At 43.8% G+C, this 20535-nt stretch overlaps 1 protein-coding gene across 1 annotated transcript in view; it reads right to left on the minus strand.

Annotated features, from left to right (window-relative positions):
* Positions 1 to 20535, minus strand: part of M1AP (meiosis 1 associated protein) — a 97136-nt gene that overhangs the window by 19291 nt on the left and 57310 nt on the right. The window contains exons 4-6 of the mRNA XM_012527487.3: positions 8245 to 8418; positions 4379 to 4541; positions 3319 to 3460 (exon numbers count right to left, since the gene is read on the minus strand). Coding sequence (XP_012382941.2) covers positions 3319 to 3460; positions 4379 to 4541; positions 8245 to 8418 — 479 coding nt within the window. The remainder of the gene's footprint in view (positions 1 to 3318; positions 3461 to 4378; positions 4542 to 8244; positions 8419 to 20535) is intronic.

Consider the following 20535-nt stretch of genomic DNA (forward strand, 5'->3'; position numbering starts at 1 on the left):
GAAAGTTCAAAAGTGGGAAAATTTAAGGTTTGTATATTGATCTGGTTGGCAAAGATGGTGCATGAAGGGGAATAATGGGAGACAAGGCTGGATCCTGAATACCAGGCTAAGGAATATGAACTTTAATGTATTAGCGACAGTAAATCATAAAATAGCTCTAAGTAGAGGAGTGGCAGGATCAGCGTTTCAAGATGATTAGTCTGGTGTCAGTATGTAAAATGGGTTGGGAAGGGGAAACACTAAAGGTATTGAGACTAATTAAGAGATAACTGTAACATGGGAGCAAAGATGTGAAAAGGGCCTTCACCAGGTGGTGACAATGAGCCTGGAGAGGAGAAGACAAATGCAGGAGATACTGTGGAGCTCCAACAAGGCTTAATGAGTGACTGGGGATTGGGATGGCAGAACAACTCGTGATAATTGGAGGAGAGTCTCAAGCAGATTCATCTGTGGCCAATGTGCAGGACAAATCAAAAGAGGGAGAGAATGGAGATAGGAAAGCCAATTAGGAGCATACTGCAGATGACTTGGTGAGCACAAGCAGTGGGAACAGGAAGGAAAGGAGTGTTACAAATCATGTGATGAGAAGAGAACTGATGCGACTTAGTGATGAAATGGGTGTTAAGGGTGGGATGACTTGAAAGTAGCTGAGGTTTCAAGCCTGGGTAACTACAGAACCGTGCTGCTGCTATTAACAGAAAGACAGAAGTTACAAAGAAAAGTTGGCTTGATGGAAACATCACAAGGAGAAAGAGAAGGCAGGGAGTGACACAGGTTGCAGCCTTGACAAAATATTTTGAAAGAGCCTGTGAAGAGGTGGCCAAAAGAATACCAAAGATGGAATTAAGAAGTGTGGCAAATTTGTAAAAATAGGTTCAGGGTGGTTAAAACTTGTTAAATAAGTCTTGGCCCTCAAAAAATATCTACTGTTGCATGAATGGGCAGAAGAGTGTGGAAACTCCTTCTCACTAGAATCTACTGTCTTTCAGGGGTTTTGCTGCTTGGAGGAGCCCCTGTCATGTCAACAGTGAGAAGAAAGAGCCATCCAAACAACTGCTTCCTTCTTTTCCAGAAAAGGAGAGTCATCTCTGATCTGGATGAAGTGGAACAAGCAGAGTAGAGAGAACAGTAACACAAGATGGGCAAGAAGCAGTTGAGAGTACCCTGCCACTTTAGGGCTGGGTACTCACAGAAGTATTGTGAAGATTCAATGTGACATAGTTTGCAAAGCACTTGTTAAAGTGACTAGCACTTGGTAAATGCTTGCAGACAGTATCTATTCGTGATGAGCCAACCACATGCTTGTGAGTTTCCATGAGACAGAAGTGATAAAAAGAGGTATTGTTGGCCTCTCAAAGAGTGCCTGGCACATAGTGCTCAATAAGGGTTTGTTGAATAAGTAAATAAATACGGATTCTCATTCCAAGTTTAGAGGCAAGGAGATTCTGATCTTGTAAGCCAGGAGAGAAGGGAAGATGCATGCTCTTCTTTGCTTTTAATGGTTACATAATATTCCATTGTTCAGCTGAATTGTAGTTCCTGCAACCTTTTGCCTATTTAGATTGAACAGTTCCTATATTTAGAACATTTAGGTTGTTTCCTTTTTTTTTTTTAACCACTGTAAACAACATGGAGAGGAACCTACTGGTACCTGCATCTTTGTTCCCTTTCCTGATTGCTTCCTTGGGCTACATTCTCAGCGACAGAATTAAAAGTGTTGAAGGGTATTACATTCCAGAAAGTTTATACCCCCTCTAGCAGTGTATTATTAGAATGCCAGTATGTTTAAACTACCAGGTACTATAAGAAAGCATTGAGGGGAGTGGCTGGAGCTCAGTGGTTGAGAGCCTGCTTCCCATGTATGAGGTCCTGGGTTCAATCCCAGACACCTCCTAAAAAAAAAAAAGAATGCATTGAAGGACTTGGGTGAAACTCCTCCCGAGTGATGTTGTCATCTGAGGACCTGGGTGGAGTAAATAGCCAATGGAGCTGCTGGGCATTAACAGTCAGAACATCTTTGTTGTCTCTGCTCTGAAAAGACAGGAGGTGTGCGTTCTTCAGATAGGAAACAGGAACTCCGTGGGTGGACCCACGAGGGAGTGGAGGCTTTGAAACAGGGAAGGAGTCTGCTGCTGATAGCAGAAGAGAGACCTTGTTGTGCTGTCCTGACCACAAGTATCCTACAGGATCAAACCTTTAACCTCTTTTTATTCAGCAGTTATTCCTCTCTTTAAATTATATTTGCAATAGTTTTATTTTGCTTCCTAAGGGTCATATTTCCTGTGTGTGCTCCTTCATTTTTTTTCCGTTTCAGGAAATGGCATCCACCTAGTTGTTCAAGTCAGAACCCAAGCAGTTATTTGATACTTTCCTCCTCCTTACTCCCTACATCCAATCCTTCACCAAGGTCTAATGATCCTATCTCTAAAATATTTCTCTAACTGGTTTCCTTTAGCCATCTTGACTTCCAATATTCTAGCTTTAGCTATCATCATCTCTTGGCTAGATTACTGCAGTGCTGACCTACCTCATTTTCTTGTTTTGATTCTTGCTTCTGCCAGTTTATTTCCAAATTTCAGTGTAAGTAATCTTTTAAAACCTTAAGTAGACCATGCCATTCTGCATGATTTTTTTTCCCTACTTAAAAGAAAACCCAGATCTTCCATTTGCCCAGCCAGGCTTTGTGTGGTTTGACCTCTGTTCCCTTCTCCCTAGCCCTACCTTTTGCCTCTCTCCCCTTTGCTCTCTGGGTTTTAGCCACATTAGCCTTTATTCTTGGCTCTTGTCTCAACTCTCCAGTCCTGGGGGCTCTTCACATTCCTTATCCTGCACCTGGAATGCTCTCCCTGCCACCCTTCATCTAATTAATTCCCATTCCAGTTTAAATGTCACTTTTGTAGAGAGTCTTTTATTTTCCTTCATAAAACATACAATTAGAGTATACAGAGTTGTTTAATTCTGTCTCTTCCATTTAGAGTAAGTTTCTTGAGGCCATAGATAATGTCTACTATGTCACCACGGAATATCTAGGGCTTGGCACAACGTCCGGCATAGTGTTAGGAAGGAAGTGGGTTTCAAAATATTGCTACTCATGGAAATATCTTTTTCGCCATTTAAACTTCAGCCTACAAAACCCGGGATTTTAAAAGTTTGGTGTCACATAACTGAATTCAGGAATTATTCTGTAGAGCAGGAAACCAGACAAATTTGCCCCAAGTTTCAGAGCGTTTCCAGGTCTTTTCTGTTGCCAGTAGGGTGGGATTTAGTTGTGTTTCTGAGGTTTAATACTCTTCCTCACCTGGGAACATGGGTACTCACCAGCAAGCTGTGACACAAAGCATGGAAATTCTGCTGATTTGTTTCCAGCTCGTCCCAGTCCAGCTGCCAGCAGCTTGTGGGTCTGAGGATGAACGGTAGGCCGTATGTCAGTGACTCGCAGACCCCGCTGGATTTCAGGCCCCTGAAGAGACAATAGCATTGAAAGATTCTTCAGCCATACACAGCACCTCCACCCAGAGCCACCTAAATTCAGCTGCAGTCTAAGGGCCTACTCTGAAAGCCTTTGGGTTGTGGTCTGTGAATTATTCATTTCGTCTGCCCACACTGCACCTAGCGTGGGGTCTGGCACACAGCAGCTTCTCAAAGCCTGTTCATCAAGGGCTGCAACAGCTGTCAGGGGGGCTCACGATCTGGATGGATATCTCTTCTCCTGAGCCCATTCCATTCCAAGAGACTTCTTTGGGGATGCTCCCACAATGCCCCTGCTGCAGGCACCGTATCACACGAGAGTATGCTAACCGCTGCATTCAGTCCTGGCTCTTTTATGGTGAGATTGCTGAGAGAGTACGCATTTAAGATGGTTCCCTACCAGCATCTATAGCCACAAACCCATGAACAAGTTTCTCAGGTACTTGCGCACTGTATACTGTGATAGGAACAAGGAAGCAGTGGCAGTGACCTGTGCAGTCTTTGCTAATTCTACCCTAGACTTGGTTCCCCTGTAATCAGGAATTCTAGAGTGCGAGCAGGGGTAGAGCCTACACATGACTTGCTCCTTGAAGGTTGGGTTTCTATCCTGATGCCTAAACAAAGGGTTCAATAAGCATTTACTCGATGAAAAAACACCTTTCTACTGCTCTTGTTTTTCTCTGTGTTCAGAGACTTTCTGGATTTCCAGTCCTCATCCAGATGTTAGAATGTTTTACGGAGGCACGTCTTGCCCCATCTGCTCATATGGTCTCCACATGCCCGGGCATGTAGGTGCTGCTTTAAACTGACTCCTGCCTGCCTGATATTTAGAGATCTCTGGGCTATCTAACTATATGGAACCAGGAGGGATAAGATTTGCATGGATCGGAGAGTTTCCCTTGGACCGTACTTGACCACCCGGAGTCTGTAACGAGAGACTGATGACTGGGACACCATCTGGTGGATTGTGCTGAAGTCTCCTTTGGGGTCATCCATTCTTAAGGAGCCATCAGCTGTTCCAGGGAGCAGGGAAGGGCTGAGAAGTCGCTCTTGGAGATCACATTTCAGACACACTACAAAAGCAAAAATGGCATTGGGGGAGGGATTATGGGTCATGATTTATCCCAGGCTATGAGATTAAGAGAAAACATCGGCCACCCATTCCTCCTCTATCAGGCAAGCAAGGGTTGGGGGGACACAGGGGAATGGAAAGAGGAGATTGCTTTGGGGAGGCAAAACAGGTCTGGAAACCTGCAGGAGCTCTATTGCTCTACACAAGAGTTTATTGATTTTCTGGATCTGACATGATCTTTACTTGTTTTATCCCTGGGCAGTTGCCTCCTGGTGAGAGACGCTGCTTGTGAGCCAGTCTGAGAGGAACATGTGGCCTCTGTCGGGGAGGCAGCTTACACTACAGCCTGCACAGGCCCGTCGGCCAGCACAGAAGGGCCTTGCCCCCGTGTTGCTTCCCCGTGGCTGGGCTGTGGCAAGACTGCAGGCCAGATGGAGGAAGAGGAGGGAAGCAGAAGTGAGGCAGTCAGCTGACAGCTACTGTTTCTCTCTCAGCTCTTCTACAGACACTGGGGGGTGGGGGTGGGAAGAGGATGAGAAGTTCCTGAAATAATTTATTTTTGAATTCCCCAAAGAAATCCGAGTATTTGGAGCATTCCTGAGGCACCAGGCAACTGTTCTGAAGTTCTGAGGTGGACTTAGACTAGGCCTGAGCTATTCATCTAGGTTTTAAACTTTCCTGAGTTATGCTTCTGCTCCAGCAGGGAGAGTCATTCATATGTCAGTGTGCAACTTTCTGTCACACTAGGCATGAATCCTTGATGTAGCAAAGTTTTTCAATACAATGGACACCTGGTTTGAAAACTGATGACAAACTTGTGAATATATGAATGTTGCACACTTATGACAGGGCTAGCCATTGATGTTAGTGATGTGTCACATGACTGTACTAACTGCAGATGAGGTAAAAAGTAGAAATAAAGTAGAAAAAAATAGAATGGCAGAAAAGTCGTCAGATCCAGCTGGCCCTCCTGGGCCCAGCGAGTCAGACCTAGACATGAATTCTGGGTGAGCTGGCTCTTGGCCTGGTGCTTCCCAGAACCCTGGGAGTGAGTCTGAGGGCCTCTGCCTAGGATCCCAGCTCGCTCTCATTTCCTCTCTGCCTGACTTCTCCACTGCTGGGTCCCTGGCTTCAGGACTGGGCAGCTGACATTTTCAGCTGGACTGACATTTTCAACCCTGGTTGTAATAAGAGTCCCCTGTGGTTCTCATTGCAGCCAGAGCTGAGAACTACTGGAACTGTAAACTTCATGGAATATTCCAAAGCTGGGAAAACTATTTTGGCAGGGCTAGAGTCTAGAACCGAGTTTGCTTCTTACCTCCCAGAGCCCAAGCACAGAGAAAACAGACTGGGGCCAAAGAAATGAGAGGACATCCCTCTGTAGGTAGCTGACTGTGTGCTCTCAGAGGGAGGCCTATGAGGGAAGCACTCAGAGCTGGGGTGAAGGGCTCTAGGCAATTAAAGAAGCAGGTGGCATGGGGGGTGGGGAACCTTGAAAGGCAGAATCATAGAGAACTCCTCAGGTCAAAAGACTCTACAGTAGGAGAGCTTAGGGTTTTTGGTTTTGTTTCATTTTTCTTAGTGGGCCACATGACCAGGAAGTCACGTGTGTGGCACTCATCAGTGTTTCAAACAATGGATAACTGCAGTAGGGTCTTTCCTGTGGTTGTCTGGAACCTCAGGTGGGTTACACCCACTCCAGATGAGGCCTCATTTTCCCAGACCTCATTCCAGCTGTGCCTGAGCATCTGTTTCCCAGTGAACAGCTGCTCAGCAGAGAGCTGACTGTGTGCCGTGAAAACGTGCAGATTTCCAAAAGTGCTTGTAGATGGAGATAAACCTTCTGGCTCTGACCCTGGTGCTGAAAGCATTGGGAAGCAGGAGGGAAAAGCAGAGAAAATCTGATCAGCACCATGGGCAAATGCCATGAGTAGACAGGCTTAGAGGGCCTCCAGCCTCCTAATAACAGAAATGAATCTCTAGGCCCTTTGCTGGGATCTGCCCAGCACAAGGCAGTTTAGTGTTGTAGGTAAAGGCCCAGACTGTGGAGGCAGATAGACCTGTGTTTGATTAATGTCCTCTGGGCAGAGAGTGGCTACATGTACAAAATATAGATTTCTGATCCTAAGGGAAAAGAGGGGGCCCTGGGGTTGCCTGGCTCTGCTACCAATTTTCTGTGCAGGCTTGCAAAAGCATTTAATTTCTCTCTCTGACTTCTCATCTGTAAAAAAAGGGATAATACTGTATTTAATTGACTCTAAAACACGTTTTCCCTCACATATTAACATCTCTGTGTCTTACAATCGCCATCAACCAGGCAGACATGCTTAACCCTTACAGCTCTAACCTGAAAGAGCTCTTTCAATAAGTTTAAAGTAAAATTTCTAAGAAAGCATTGCTTCTTGTTAGTGTTTTTCTTTTAGTAGTACATAAAATAAAGGTGTTTATCTTCTCATTAATGGTGCCTTAGGTTCAATGGCATCAGGAAACAGTAGCTGCCTCACCATGTCTGTGAGGAGGGAATGAGATACCCCAAGGAAAGGAGTTAACACTGTGCTTGGAGCAGAGGGAGGGCTCGATAATGTTAGCTAGAAACTAGTTCCTGAACCAAGTTGCGAACTACTTTAAATAAGAGAAAATAGATAAAAAGTGAATTCCAGGGGATGGGACAGGGAGGAACTACCAGTCTTAAACTAAAGCTGTGGAAAGGAGCTCCTGGGAGGAAAATTTTACCCACAGTGAGAAGACAGATCAAAAACAAGTTGTCAAAGGCATCCCAGGCCTTAGGTTGAGAGTGGGGAGCCCGTAGGGACCCAAGGGCTATCCACAGATAGAAAGACCTTGGGAAACCATAGTCCTATCCAGGGCTCTTATGTAGTGTAGCTGATGCCCTGTGTTGAGGTGTCTAAGACTGTCTGCCCCTAAACTATCTGGAATTTGCTGGCTGGGCTAGGTTAGGTTTGGCTTGCTAACTGTGGTCACTTTTTAGAACTTCTCCTTACTCCTCATGCTCATTCTGGATACCTTGACCAATCCCTAAGTGGCAACTGCTCTGGATCTTGATGACTCACTGATCTAGAATTCTAATTAGACTAGTGTAGCAGTTGGATATTATTTATGAATCCCAAAAATAGATATTGGATTATGTTTGTAAACTGGTCTGTTCCTCTGGGTACATTAGATTGTTTTGGATTCAAAGGTTTCACTCTTACTTGATTAAATTATTAAGGCTTTGATTGGGCCACATTGGTAGGAAGTTGAGTACCTGTTCCCTTGGTGGGCAGGGACTTGCAGAGAAAACACGGCAGGGAAGAAAGTTAAGAGTTTTGATCCTGGAGCCCGGGAAGTAAGCACACAGAGAAGCAGATACGTGAGGAAACACAGAAGGCTGCATTAGGTGTGGCAGAGGCCCTGGAAAGAGAGGAGCAGTTTGCCAGTGTACAGCTGGCTGTGTGGTGAGAGCAGAGCAGCTGAGCTTGGAGGGAAAAGGAGCCCCGGGGGGAGGGAAAGGACTTGTCCCAGCTGTGACAACAGACTCTGGGTGAGAAAAACCTCTTAGTTGTAACTTGACTTGGACTCTTTAGGACCTTGCGACTATAAACCTCTACCCCAAATAAATACCCTTTAGAAAAATCAACCCATTTCTGGTATTTTGCATTAGCACCCCTTTGTCAGACTAATACAACTAGAATATTCATGTATACTTGGTTTATCTCTGGCCCTAGAAAAATTGCTGAAACTTCTTGAAGGAAGAAGGAGATGGATATGCTCTTGGTCTGTTCCATTGTTATGTAGCCACGCTTTGAGGAAAATCTCCATGCTGACAATATCGTTGTCTACAGTCTGAAGGTCAATGTCAATTCCCAGGATAGGACTCTCTGCAGAAGAAAGGGATTAGTGGTTAAAGTGTTTGCTTCTTTAATTGGAAATTTTGAAAAAAATGCAAAATTTTAAATGTACCTATCTTTTGACCCATCAATTCTACCTCTAGATATCTAGCTTAGAGAAATTTTTGGTCAGTACATGTATTAGTCAGGGTTCTCTAGGGAAACAGAATCAACAAGAGATATCTGTCAATAGTATGCAATTCTGAGTCTCTCCCACAGCCGTGGGTATGCACACGTCCAGGTTCCGCAGGCAGGCTGCAACCAGGGGCTCCAATGAAAGTCCAGTGAAGGTTCTTGATGAGTTCTGGGAGAAGTTGGCTGTCCGAAGACGAGCTAGGAAATTCTCCCTCAATGCTGGAATCACTTCCCCTTTTAAGGCATTCAACTGATTGGATAAAGCGTCACTCTTGCTGATGGCAATCTCCCTGATTGATGTAATTATAACCAGCTATCTATGACTTACCACTGCAGTAAAGTCAATGGTGACTAAAGTCCATAAATGCCCTTGTATTACAGTTAGCCCAGTGCTTGCTTGACCAAACAATTGGGCACAATTACCTGGCCAAGTTGACACAACAGTGCTGCATTCAGCTCACAACAGGTTGGCTCGAAGAGAAGCCAATGCAGAAATAAAGGTAGAGACACAAGAGAGGAGATAAACCTGGGACCAGGGGACTCACAGCTTCTGGAACTGAGACCCTCAGCCCTAGTTTTCCCATTGCATTTATTGGGAAGCTACCAAGCAGCTATTTGCTACTGCAACATCATTTACAATAACAGGGGTTAACTGCAACATCTAACAACTGCTACATTTAACAGGTGTAGCATTTACAACAACAAGCAGGTAAGCCAGTTTCCCACAACATTTCTCCCTTTTGGTTTTTATAAAGTCTACACAAGTGACGTTTTACTGATTAATAAAGCTTTAACAACAAACAATAAGATTTCCAACTAGCAGAACAGACTTTCATTTCTCATGGGCTTAAAATTTCCAACCAACAAGGTTATATAGGGCAGTACTAGATATTAGTGCTGGCCACATCCAGTTCACAGGCTGTCATTACAAACTCCATTAACATGAGAAAACATTGCATTTATCAATTACAGCAGAGAATACACTTTTGTCTTACCCAACTAAACAACATTTAAGAATTTGATAGAGTAGCAGGGACCTTACATCTTGTCCCAATTGTTTGCCTATTTTAGGCCCTTAATATCCACAGGTTTCTTCTATGCAGCAGGATTCATTGCCATCAGACCAGGGCAGAAAGCCTTAAAGAACTGCAAAAGTCCATTGTTGACCCTTTCACACAGTTTTTGCACTTTTTGTATTCATTCAGGTTTGTTCTACTTTTACAAAACACATTATTCTCACTGAATGCTACAACAATACGTTTACAACTTGCTCTGTGCATACTAGTTCTGTCCTGCATAGCTCCATATTAACCATTTTATTTTAGGACAAAATACACCTTATTAAATTTCAGTTAGCATTCCCTCCAGCTTTTTACCTTTTTCAAAATTCACTTAAATTTTACATCTTTCCTTTTATCCTATGAAGCAATTTAAGCAAGAATTCTATTAATTAAGAAACTTAAATAATATAAGTGCTTATTTTTTGGCCAATTGAATAGAGCTCTTTTAGATCACATATCACTATTCAGTAAAATATCACAAAAACCATTACAACACATGTTGAAAAATTACAACATACACTGACATTGAACAAACACCTTTCTGGGCACCCGCCCTCCTTGGGGCACTTGCCCTTTTTTTTTTTCCACACACACTAACATTGCACAAACACCCTTTTGGGCCTCTTGGGACCCTGGGCTCCCGCCCTCTTGAGGCACTTGCCCTTCTCTTTTTTTTTTACACACATCACCATTGAACAAACACGCTTTCTCACTAACACTGAACAACCATACAAACACAAAAGCAGTTTTACATTACTAATCTAGAATTTCTTCATTGCTTCAACATTTCTTTTCCAGTTCTCCTCCTCTCAATTTCTTTCTTACTCTCTTTTTGTCCCCAAGTCATACTTGCTTTATGATGCCATGCTTGAACAAGTTCTGTAGTTTAGATACTTAGATGTCTTTGGAATGAGACCCAGCCAGGCCGTTTCCAGCATCCGTCTCTCCATCTGCATGACCGGAGGTTCTGGGTCCCACAGGAACTTTTGTCGTCTCTTGGTGTTCATGGCGTTCATGGTATGGTTTTATCCGACAAGCTGGTACCCACACAGGACGTTCTTTCATTTCTCAAAACAGCTCTGGAAGTCCTTTTCACAGCGTCCCTGCGCAGAAACGCTCTAAAGCTGCGGCAAGCGCACCGGGTGGCCCTGCAGGCTCCCCGCAGCTGCTGGTCTGGAAAGATTGTCCCCACAGTCCTGCAGCCACTGCCCCTGGCTGGGAAGGTGTAGATTCTGCTCTCCGTCTCCTGGGGAAATACAAGAAACCCTCGAGGACTTTGAAGGCTTTCCAAACCACTCAGGGCTCTACGCTTTTACACCAACTTCAGTTTCGCTAGAGGCAATCCTGCTTCTCTTTGTGTCCCTGGTCCAGCACCAGTTGCTGTGAGCCTTCTTTCCTTCGTGCCTTTTTTCCTTCGAGCCCCATGTTGGGTGCCACTTGCTGCAATCAGCTCACAATAGGCTGACTTGAAGGGAAGGCAATGCGGAAATAAAGGTAGAGAACACAAGAGGGGAGACAAACCTGGGACCAGGGGACTCACAGCTTCTGGAACTGAGACCCTCAACCCTAGTTTTCCCATTGCATTTATTGGGAAGCTACCAAGCAGCTGTTTGCTATCTGAACTGCAACATCATTTACAATAACAGGGAACAACTGCAACATCTAACAACTGCTACACTTAACAGGTGTAACACTTACAATAACAAACAGGTAAGCCAGTTTCCCACAACACAATAGTCTAACCATCACAGTACACAAACAGACACTTAATAACAATCAAAACCCTAAACAGGAAAACGGACTTTGGCCCAGTGGTTAGGGCGTCCGTCTACCATATGGGAGGTCCGCGGTTCAAACCCCGGGCCTCCTTGACCCGTGTGGAGCTGGCCATGCGCAGTGCTGATGCGCGCAAGGAGTGCCGTGCCACGCAAGGGTGTCCCCCACGTGGGGGAGCCCCACGCGCAAGGAGTGCGCCCATGAGGAAAGCCGCCCAGCGTGAAAAGAAAGTGCAGCCTGCCCAGGAATGGTGATGCCCACACTTACCGTGCCGCTGACGACAACAGAAGCGGACAAAGAAACAAGAAGCAGCAAAATAGACACCAAGAACAGACAACCAGGGGAGGGGGGAAATTAAATAAATAAATAAATCTTAAAAAAAAAAAAAAAAAAAAAAAAAAACCCTAAACAGAAAACAATTCTGATGCCCATCAATAGGGGAATATTTACATAAATGATGACACACTCAGACTATGGAGTATTATGTAGCTGTTAAAAAACAAAAGTAGGGAAGTGGATGTGGCTCAAGCAACTGGGCTCCCGTCTACCATATAGCAGGCCCAGGGTTCAATACCCAGGGCCTCTTGAAGGCAAGCTGGCCCACGCAGAGTGCTGGTCTATGTGGAATGCTTGTCCCGCGCAGGAGTGCTGCCCTGCATAGGAGTGCTGCCCCACACAGGAGTGCTGGCCCATGTGGAGAGCTGGTGCAGCAAGATGACACAACAAAAAAGAGACACAGAGGAGAGATAATAAGAACGCAGCAGACCAGGGAACTGAGGTCGTGCAAGAGAATGATCACCTCTCTCCTACTCCGGAAGGTCCCAGGATCAGTTCCCAGAGCCGCCTAATGAGAAGACAGGCAGACACAGAAGAACACACAGCGAATGGACACAGAAAGCAGTCAATGGAGGGGGGGGGGGGGGGGAGAAATAAATAAATAAATAAATCTTAAAAACAAACAAACTAAAGTAAAGCTAAATGTACTGATATGGAATGCTAAGAGACAGTAAGTTAATAAGTTGTAGGACAGGTGTATAGTATGATTGCACTTATATAAAAACTATTTACATAATTATATACATATGTATGTAAATGAATTTTATAAAAACCTGGAAGGCTACCATCAAAGAGTGGGTTATCACTGGACAAGGGTAGAAATGGGATGGTATTCTGAGATAATTTCCCTTTTTACTATTCACACTTCCATACTGCTTGAATTGTATTGTAATAATGTATTACTTGTGTTTCAAAAGCATTCTAGAATAGAAAAACAACCAGAAACACTACAGCAATGAAAATTATATACTTCGTTAACAAGGGAACTTCAGCTTTATGTTGTTATTTTACAATAGAGATGCATTCAATTATTACTTCTGTTAAAAAATAAAATTTAAAAAGACTAAAAGAAAAAGAAAAAAAAGATGAATTCTTGGACTTCACATTTTAAACAGATTATATGAGTTTGTCTTTGGCACACTGTATCTCACAAGTGTGGTTAGCAGCAAAGAAAATGGGGGTGGTCTGGTGGAGTGTGATTTAATCCCAAACCTGAATGAATGGTACTGGGTAGGGTGGGTAATGAGGCTTTGCTGTTGTACTTCCTACTTCAGGCACCACAAGCTCAGGAAATGGGGCAAGTCTGGGTTTACAGGTAAATGTCGTCAGTGAAAGCCAAATGTACGGTGGTGAAGGAAGCACAAACAGAGGAATGGAGGCAAGAGCCGGAAAGAAATGAAGACTCCAGCGTTCTTCGTTTCACCATGAGGGACTCTCTGAAATACTTGTACAAAGGGCCTAAGAAAAGCCAGTTGCTCCAATGAATTAATGTCTGTGTATGACTCATGGACCCCAGGGAGGGGGCTGGTTTATTTCTAGAACGACATTCCTGAGGACAAGTCTGTCGAGGTGGCAGACTCTTCACATGAAACAAAGGGGCTTTAGTCCAACGTGTTGGTACCCAACACAGGGGCGGTGGGCTGTGAGTTAGATGGCTTCATGTTGTATTTGACAACTTATTCTGTGGCTGAAAATGTTCACCAAATGCATTTCTCTTTTACTAGTATGACCAAAATGCTACCATATTCCATGAATAGTTATAAAGATTCATGGAATTTCAATTATTCCTTCAAGCAGTAATATTTATTAAGTAACTACTACATGGAAGATGAAATATTACGTAGCCTAAAAAGGAATTACTCAACACTTTTTGCCCTTAAGGAGTACATAAAGCACCATTTTTCCTCACCATTCCTGCTCAAACTCTCATCTGCTCCATCCTGTTTTATGGTCCTCTAGTGATAAACACGAAGTCATTGGCCAAGAAAAGTTCTTTGTAAGCAAACAGAAATGTACTTTTTAATAATGTGGTCACAGGAAGAAAAATAAGTGCTTTAATTTTTCTGAGCACAAATCCTGAGTAAGAAGTAAAGAAATGACTGATCAGCTTCTCTTTGATGAGGCAAAATAGTAAAGTATAAAGGGGCAGGTACAGAACCAGAGAAATGGAATTGAGCAAAGGAACTCAGAAAGTAGAGAGGACACTCTAGCTTAGAGTTCAAACAACAGAATTTTGGAGTAGAGAAATAAGTTTTCCTTTTTTTCTGCCCAGGGAAAGGGCAGAAAATCAGAAACTCCTACTGTGGGCAGAGCTAAGGGACAGGAGCAAAGTTATCTCCCATGAAGATTCCAGAAATAAGGAAAATAGGGGTTTCCTCAGATAGTTACACTATAAAATCAACAGAGTGGTGAGGGTAATGAAAAAGTTACCTTAAGAAAGGACAATGGCTTACTGACCATGGCAAGTTTGGGCCGTAGCCTGACTGATGGTATTGGCTTATCTGAAGGACCAACGTGTCCATCGGGAGGGGAGAGGTTGGTCAAAATGGCCCTGGTCATGCGTGGCTCAGAGGAAGGGTTGTGCTGCCCCAAGGATGTGTCCTAATGGCGAGTCACCACCCTTCCTGGTGGTTATGGGGGCTATGTTCTCCCTCAAAGATATTCAGGCTTTTACTGAAGCGTTGAACTTGGTAGTTGTCTTTGAGAAGGTGCTGGAAGACCCAAGCTTGAGGTCTGATGCCTCTGTGAAGGAAAATGACATCCCATTGCAGGCAGCCAGTGTTCTCTGCAGGCACCCCATCGACATTCCCTATGTTCTTTTTTTTCTCCTCCCTGAGATGCCTCCCTAGTCTGTTTGCTTGTTGTTGTTATTTTGCTTTTTTTTTTTTTATCCCCCCTCTTGTGGCTTTTTGTGTCCCTCTTGTGGCTTTTTGTGTCCATTTGCTGTGCGCTCTTCTGTGTTTTTGCTTGTCTCCCTTTTTTATTCTTGTTGTTGTTGCGTCACCTTGCTGAGTCAGCTCTCCACTTGCAGGCCAGGCAGTGCTCCGTGGCATGCGGGTGGGCCTGCCTTCATAAGGAGGCCCTGGGACACGAACCCAGGGCCTCTCATACGGTAGACGGGAGCCCAACTGATTGAGCCACAGCTGCTTCCCCTTGCTCAGTCTTTTTTGCTTGTTGTCTGCTCATTGTCTGTTTCTTCTTTTTTTAGGAGGCACTGGGAACCAAACCTGGGATCTCCCAGGTGAGAGGCAGGCACCCAAATGCTCAAGCCACATGCGCTCTCTGCTCATTTGTTTTTGTTTTTATCCCCCCCTTGCAGCTTTTTTTGTGTGCTATCTGCTCTCTGTGTCCATTCGCTGTACGTTCTTCTGTGTCTGCATTTATTTATTTCCCCTCCCACCTTGTGACATGCTTCCTGTCTGCTCTCTGTGTCCATTCACTGCAGGCTCTTCTGTGTTCTTGCTTGTCTCCCTTCTTTTTCACCTTGCTGAGTCGGCTCTCTGTGGCGTCTGCGGGCCGGGCATCGCTCTGCAGCATGTGGGCGAGCCTGCCTTCACAAGGAGGCCCCAGAACACGAACCAAGGGCCTCCCATATAGTAGACAGGAGCTCATGTGATTGAGCCACAGCCGCTTCCCTGCTCATTTGTTTTAGCTTGCTGTTTGCTCATTGTTTGGTCATTGTCTTACTCGTTGATTTTGCTTGTTGTCTTCTTTGTTGTTATTGCTCATTGTTTGCTCTTTGTCTTCTTTAGGAGGCACCGGGAACTGAACCCAGGACCTCCCATGTGGGAGGTGGGTGTCTAACTGCCTGAGCCATATCTGCTCCCTCCCTATGTTCTTTCTAACTTCCTAATCTACAATTGCTTAAGTTCCAGAACAGAGTTTCTTCCTTTGAAAACGTTCTCATATAATCTCTGGAGAGGCACTGTGCTTCAGGTTCGAGTCTTTAGTTCTGCAGGCTCAGAAGGGACTCAGTGCCCTCTCAGAGACAGATGAACATAATCTAAGCTAAAGTCTAATGTGTAAAAGCTTTAGAGGGACTTTTGCTCCATTTTTTTTGTCACTGGTCCAAACATTCACTTGCTTGTGCCTGGATCATTGCAGTAGCCTCTTGGCTGCCTGGTCAAATTCCATTCCTTCCCCTCCAGTACTGCCTATGTACCACCACCAGTTAATTTTTCTAAAACATGTTTTCATCAGATCCCTCCTTTGCTAAAGAGCACACCCTACCTTCCTGTTGTCCTCTTCTTTATTCCCCTCACTCATCCTGCCTAGTCTGTACTACTCACTATTCTTCAAATGCCTTACCCTTTCCTTCCTCTGGGGCCTCTCTCCTACTTTCCTCCTTCCTCTCTGTAAGCTGAAATCTATGTTCCCATCCTTCAAGACTGAATTCAGATGTTACCTCCTTTGTGGAGTCGGCCCTGATCTGCCCTCCGTCTAGTGTATATACCCACAGCTCTTGGTTCATATTTGCAATACGGCTCATACTACATCGTGCCTTGGTACCACTGTATCAACATGTATGATTTCTTCCATTCAAATGTTAACTCTTAAAGGGTAGGAACTGTTTCTTGTTCACTTGCATCCTCCCCAGCCTCCAGCTCAGTGCCTTGAAGAGAGCTGAAGCTTAGTAAATGCCTGTTAGTTGAATAATTGCTCCCCCTTCCTCAGCTCTTATTACTTTTTTGCTTCAGCTAAGTTAGTCTCCGAGCCACATGACTTCCTTCCTTCTTTCATGCTTTTATTACTCTGTCAATCCATAGCCTGTACCTCCTCCCGAATTCAACTTCAGGTCTGACTTTGTCCAGGAAGTTATACTTAATTATATCCTCCTTTATCTAGCTTTAATCAGCACTTCCTCTATATCTGTGGACTTCATTTGAGCGATATTAATTACACTTGTTAATTTGATTCTTCTGAAGGGTCTTCTTCTCTTTTGTGACTTTATGAAAGGCAGTGGGATATGGTGGAAAGACCGGGGTTTAAAGCACGCCTTGCAAGTTGTTAGCTATTACATGTGACTTTGGACACGTGCTTTAACCTTTCAAAGCCTCAGTTTTCCATCTGTAAATCTATTTCACACAGTTATAGTAAGGCATAAGAAGTGAATTAATTATGTATGAGAGTGCCCAGCACACTGGATGGCATGCAGTAGGTCCAAAAAGGTCATTTCTCTTCCCTCTTTCTCATCAACAAACTGACTGGCGTTTAGAGGATAAGAATGCTCTTCTCTTAGTCAGTGCCTTCTCTCCACCCTCAGTGTGCATCAACACACCAACACCTCCCAAGTACGAACCAATACGCTAAACCTGGGAGACAGGGAGGAGGATTGTCTTCTCTCAGATGTTTTAAAACAGCTCTCGTGTTGACTGAAGAGCAGGGTATCGTGTTCAGAATGAGATGGGCACCACTGGGGGCATGAAATAGGAAGGGAACCGGGTGAGCTGTGGCTATGAGGGTTTGGGTGGTTTCGGCACGTGAAGGCCTGGCTCACAGCCGGACAGCCCTCATGTTCGTTTTTTGGACTTACCCTGCCACCCTGTGGCCACAAGTAGTGACATTTTCTTTACTGAGATCTTAAATTTCATTGGAAGGACCACAATAATGAGTCTCGAGGGAGGCTCAAGTCATTTTTATCGCCTGGGGATCATGGTATTGAAAAAAATGATAAAGAAATAACAATACATGTCTAAAAACACTTGAATATCTAAAGAAAATAGTGAAAACAGGATTACAAAATTGAAGTGTGTTTAAAAATGGGAGAATTTAACATCGTTAAACATACAATGTTTTGAACAGCCCCATCTTTGCCCTAGAGATTTGAGATGCTCTTTATCCTGCAGTACATTTCTATATGCATTTGGCCCTATTTCTGGACCACAGGGTTTGTGCCCCAATCAGTTCTTGCACTGTGGTTATCTAGTGCTGGGTGTATGATGTGGCTGATTTCAGATTATCTCAAGGTTGGGTTTGCAGCAACAAAAGTCATTTGCAAAGTAAAGCAGGGGCTTGTGTCTATGAGTGTTAGGGGATGAGGGGGAGAGGGAGAAGAGTTGGGTTTTAATCAGAAGAGCTTCTGTCTTCTGTCTCCTAAAGACAAAGAGAGAAATGATGGAGAACTTGAGCTTATTGTTCTGAATATGCGGGAGAAAAGGAGGTAAAAAGAAAGAACCAAACTGATGGAGTGAGTAAGGGGCGTCCAGTAGGGTTGGGATCCAGTGCCTAACACACTGATCTTGCAAAAGTGCCACAAGCTCTGGACAACGTTCAAAAAACAACTACTTGAGGGCTCTGGAGACTGAATAAAAGTAGAGGGATTTTGGAAAGGAGTTGAAACTTGCAGAAAGCAACCAATAAGGAGGGTGTTTTCCACTTTTTGTATCTTTGCCCTTAAGGAGGCTGCAGTAACAGCAGTGTGGGGTAACTAAAACTTCGATAGAAAGCTCTTTGTTTCTCACTGTATTCGCCAGAAGAAGAAGCCTGGGGAAAGCAGGGCTTCCGGAGAGAAAGGGAGGAATCCAATAAAGGAAAGAGATAGAGTACCTTGAGTTATGTTTTTTTGTTTTTGTTTTTTAAAGATTTATTTATTTATTTATTTATTTATTTCCCCTCCCCACCCCGGTTGTCTGTTCTCTGTGTCTGTTTGCTGCATCTTCTTTGTCCGCCTCTGTTGTTGTCAGCAGCATGGGAATCTGTGTTTCTTTTTGTTGCGTCATCTTGTGTCAGCTCTCCGTGTGGGCAGCGCTATTCCTGGGCACGCTGCACTTTGTTTCGCGGTGGGTGGCTCTCCTTAAGGGGCGCACTCCTTGCATGTGGGGCTCCCCTACATGGGGGACACCCCTGCGTGGCAGGGCACTCCTTGCACGCATCAGCACTGTGCGTGGGCCAGTTCCACACGGGTCAAGGAGGCCTGGGGTTTGAACCGCGGACCTCCCATGTGGCCTTAACCACTGGGCCAAGTCCGCTTCCCTTGAGTTATGTTTTTAAACTATAGTCCAGGCATCTGGTTAACCCTTGCATCACACATGTATGGGCAAACTGAAAGCAGTTTATAAGTAAGATGAAAAGAATGGAAGTGAGATCTGAATCTCCACAGTCAGGACAGATTGCAGTTTGAATCTACCAAAGTTAAATCTCTCAAACACTTTTCAGAACAATATAATAGAATACACAGTCTGCAAAACATAACATTCATGAAATACAGTCCAAAAGTTCTTCACATACAAAGAGTCAAAAAAACTGTGACCCAGTCTCAAAGGATACTGCAATCAACAGAGGCAAACCCTAAGATGACAAAGATGCTGAAATTATTGTATGAGGACTTTAAAGCAGCATAATTACAGTTATGATCAATGAGGAATGGAAAGTATGTCCATAAAAAATGAAAAGATAGGAAATATCAACAAATAAATAGAAAATATAAAAAAGAACAAAACGGGAATTTTAGAATGAAACATACAATATCTGAAATTTAAAAAAATTCACAGCACAGGCTTAAAAGCATAATGGAGATATGAGAAGAATCAGTGAACTTAAGGATAGATCAATAGAAATCATCTACTCTGAAAAATAGAGACAAAAAAGTTTGGATAAAACCAATCCAAACAAACAAACAAACAAACAAACAAAAAGATCCTTGGGGAATGATGGAACAATTTAAAAAGGTTTAACATACAGGTTAAACTTGTATAGGTACAGAGGTGGAAAGAGAATGATGAAGAAAAATGTTTGAAGAAATAATGGTAGGAAATTTCCCAAATTGAATTAAGGATATAAATTTACAGATTCAAAAATCTCAGTGAACATCAAACAGGATAAATTAGAAGAAATCCATGCACAGTCACATCATTGTCAAGATGCTGAAACCAAACATAAACATTAAATTCTTGAAAATAGTCAGAAACATGATACTTTACATACAAGAGAAAATAATTTGAAGAACTGTGATTTCTAATCAGAAACCATGGAAGGTCAGAAGACAGTGGAGGGCAGCGGACTTGGCCCAGTGGTTTGGGTGTCCGTCTACCACATGGGAGGTCCGCGGTTCAAACCCCGGGGCCTCCTTGACCTGTGTGGAGCTGGCCCATGTGCAGTGCTGATGCGCGCAAGGAGTGCCCTGCCACGCAGGGGTGTCCCCCGCATAGGGAAGCCCCACGCGCAAGGAGTGCGCCCCGTAAGGAGAGCCGCCCAGCGCGAAAGAAAGTGCAGCCTGCCCAGGAATGGTGCTGCACACACGGAGAGCTGATACAACAAGATGACATGACAAAAAGAAACACAGATTCCCGTGCCGCTCACAACAGAAGTGGACAAAGAAGACACAGCAAATAGACACAGAGAGCAGACAACCGGGGTGGGGAGGGAAGGAGAGAGAAATAAATAAATAAGTCTTAAAAAAAAAAAAAAGACAGTGGAACAACATGTAAAATGCTGAAACAAAACAAAAAACAAAAAACCTCTGTCAATCCTGAATTATCTATACAAGAAAAATACCCTTCAAGAATGAAGGGCTGAAATGGATATTTTCAAAGGAAGAATAACTAAGAGAACTTGTCATCACCAGAACCATGCTACAAGAATTACTGAAGTTCTTTAAGTTAAAGGAAATGTAAAAGGGAAACTTGGATCTTCAGGAATGAATGAAGAGTACTGGAAATGGCAAATATATGGATAAATACAAAAGACTATCTTTCTCTTTTTTTTTTTTTTTTAAAGATTTATTTATTTATTTAATTTCCCCCCTCCCCTGGTTGTCTGTTCTTGGTGTCTATTTGCTGCGTCTTGTTTCTTTGTCTGCTTC

Source organism: Dasypus novemcinctus, chromosome 17 (assembly GCF_030445035.2).
Source record: "Dasypus novemcinctus isolate mDasNov1 chromosome 17, mDasNov1.1.hap2, whole genome shotgun sequence".
Lineage (NCBI taxonomy): Eukaryota > Metazoa > Chordata > Mammalia > Cingulata > Dasypodidae > Dasypus > Dasypus novemcinctus.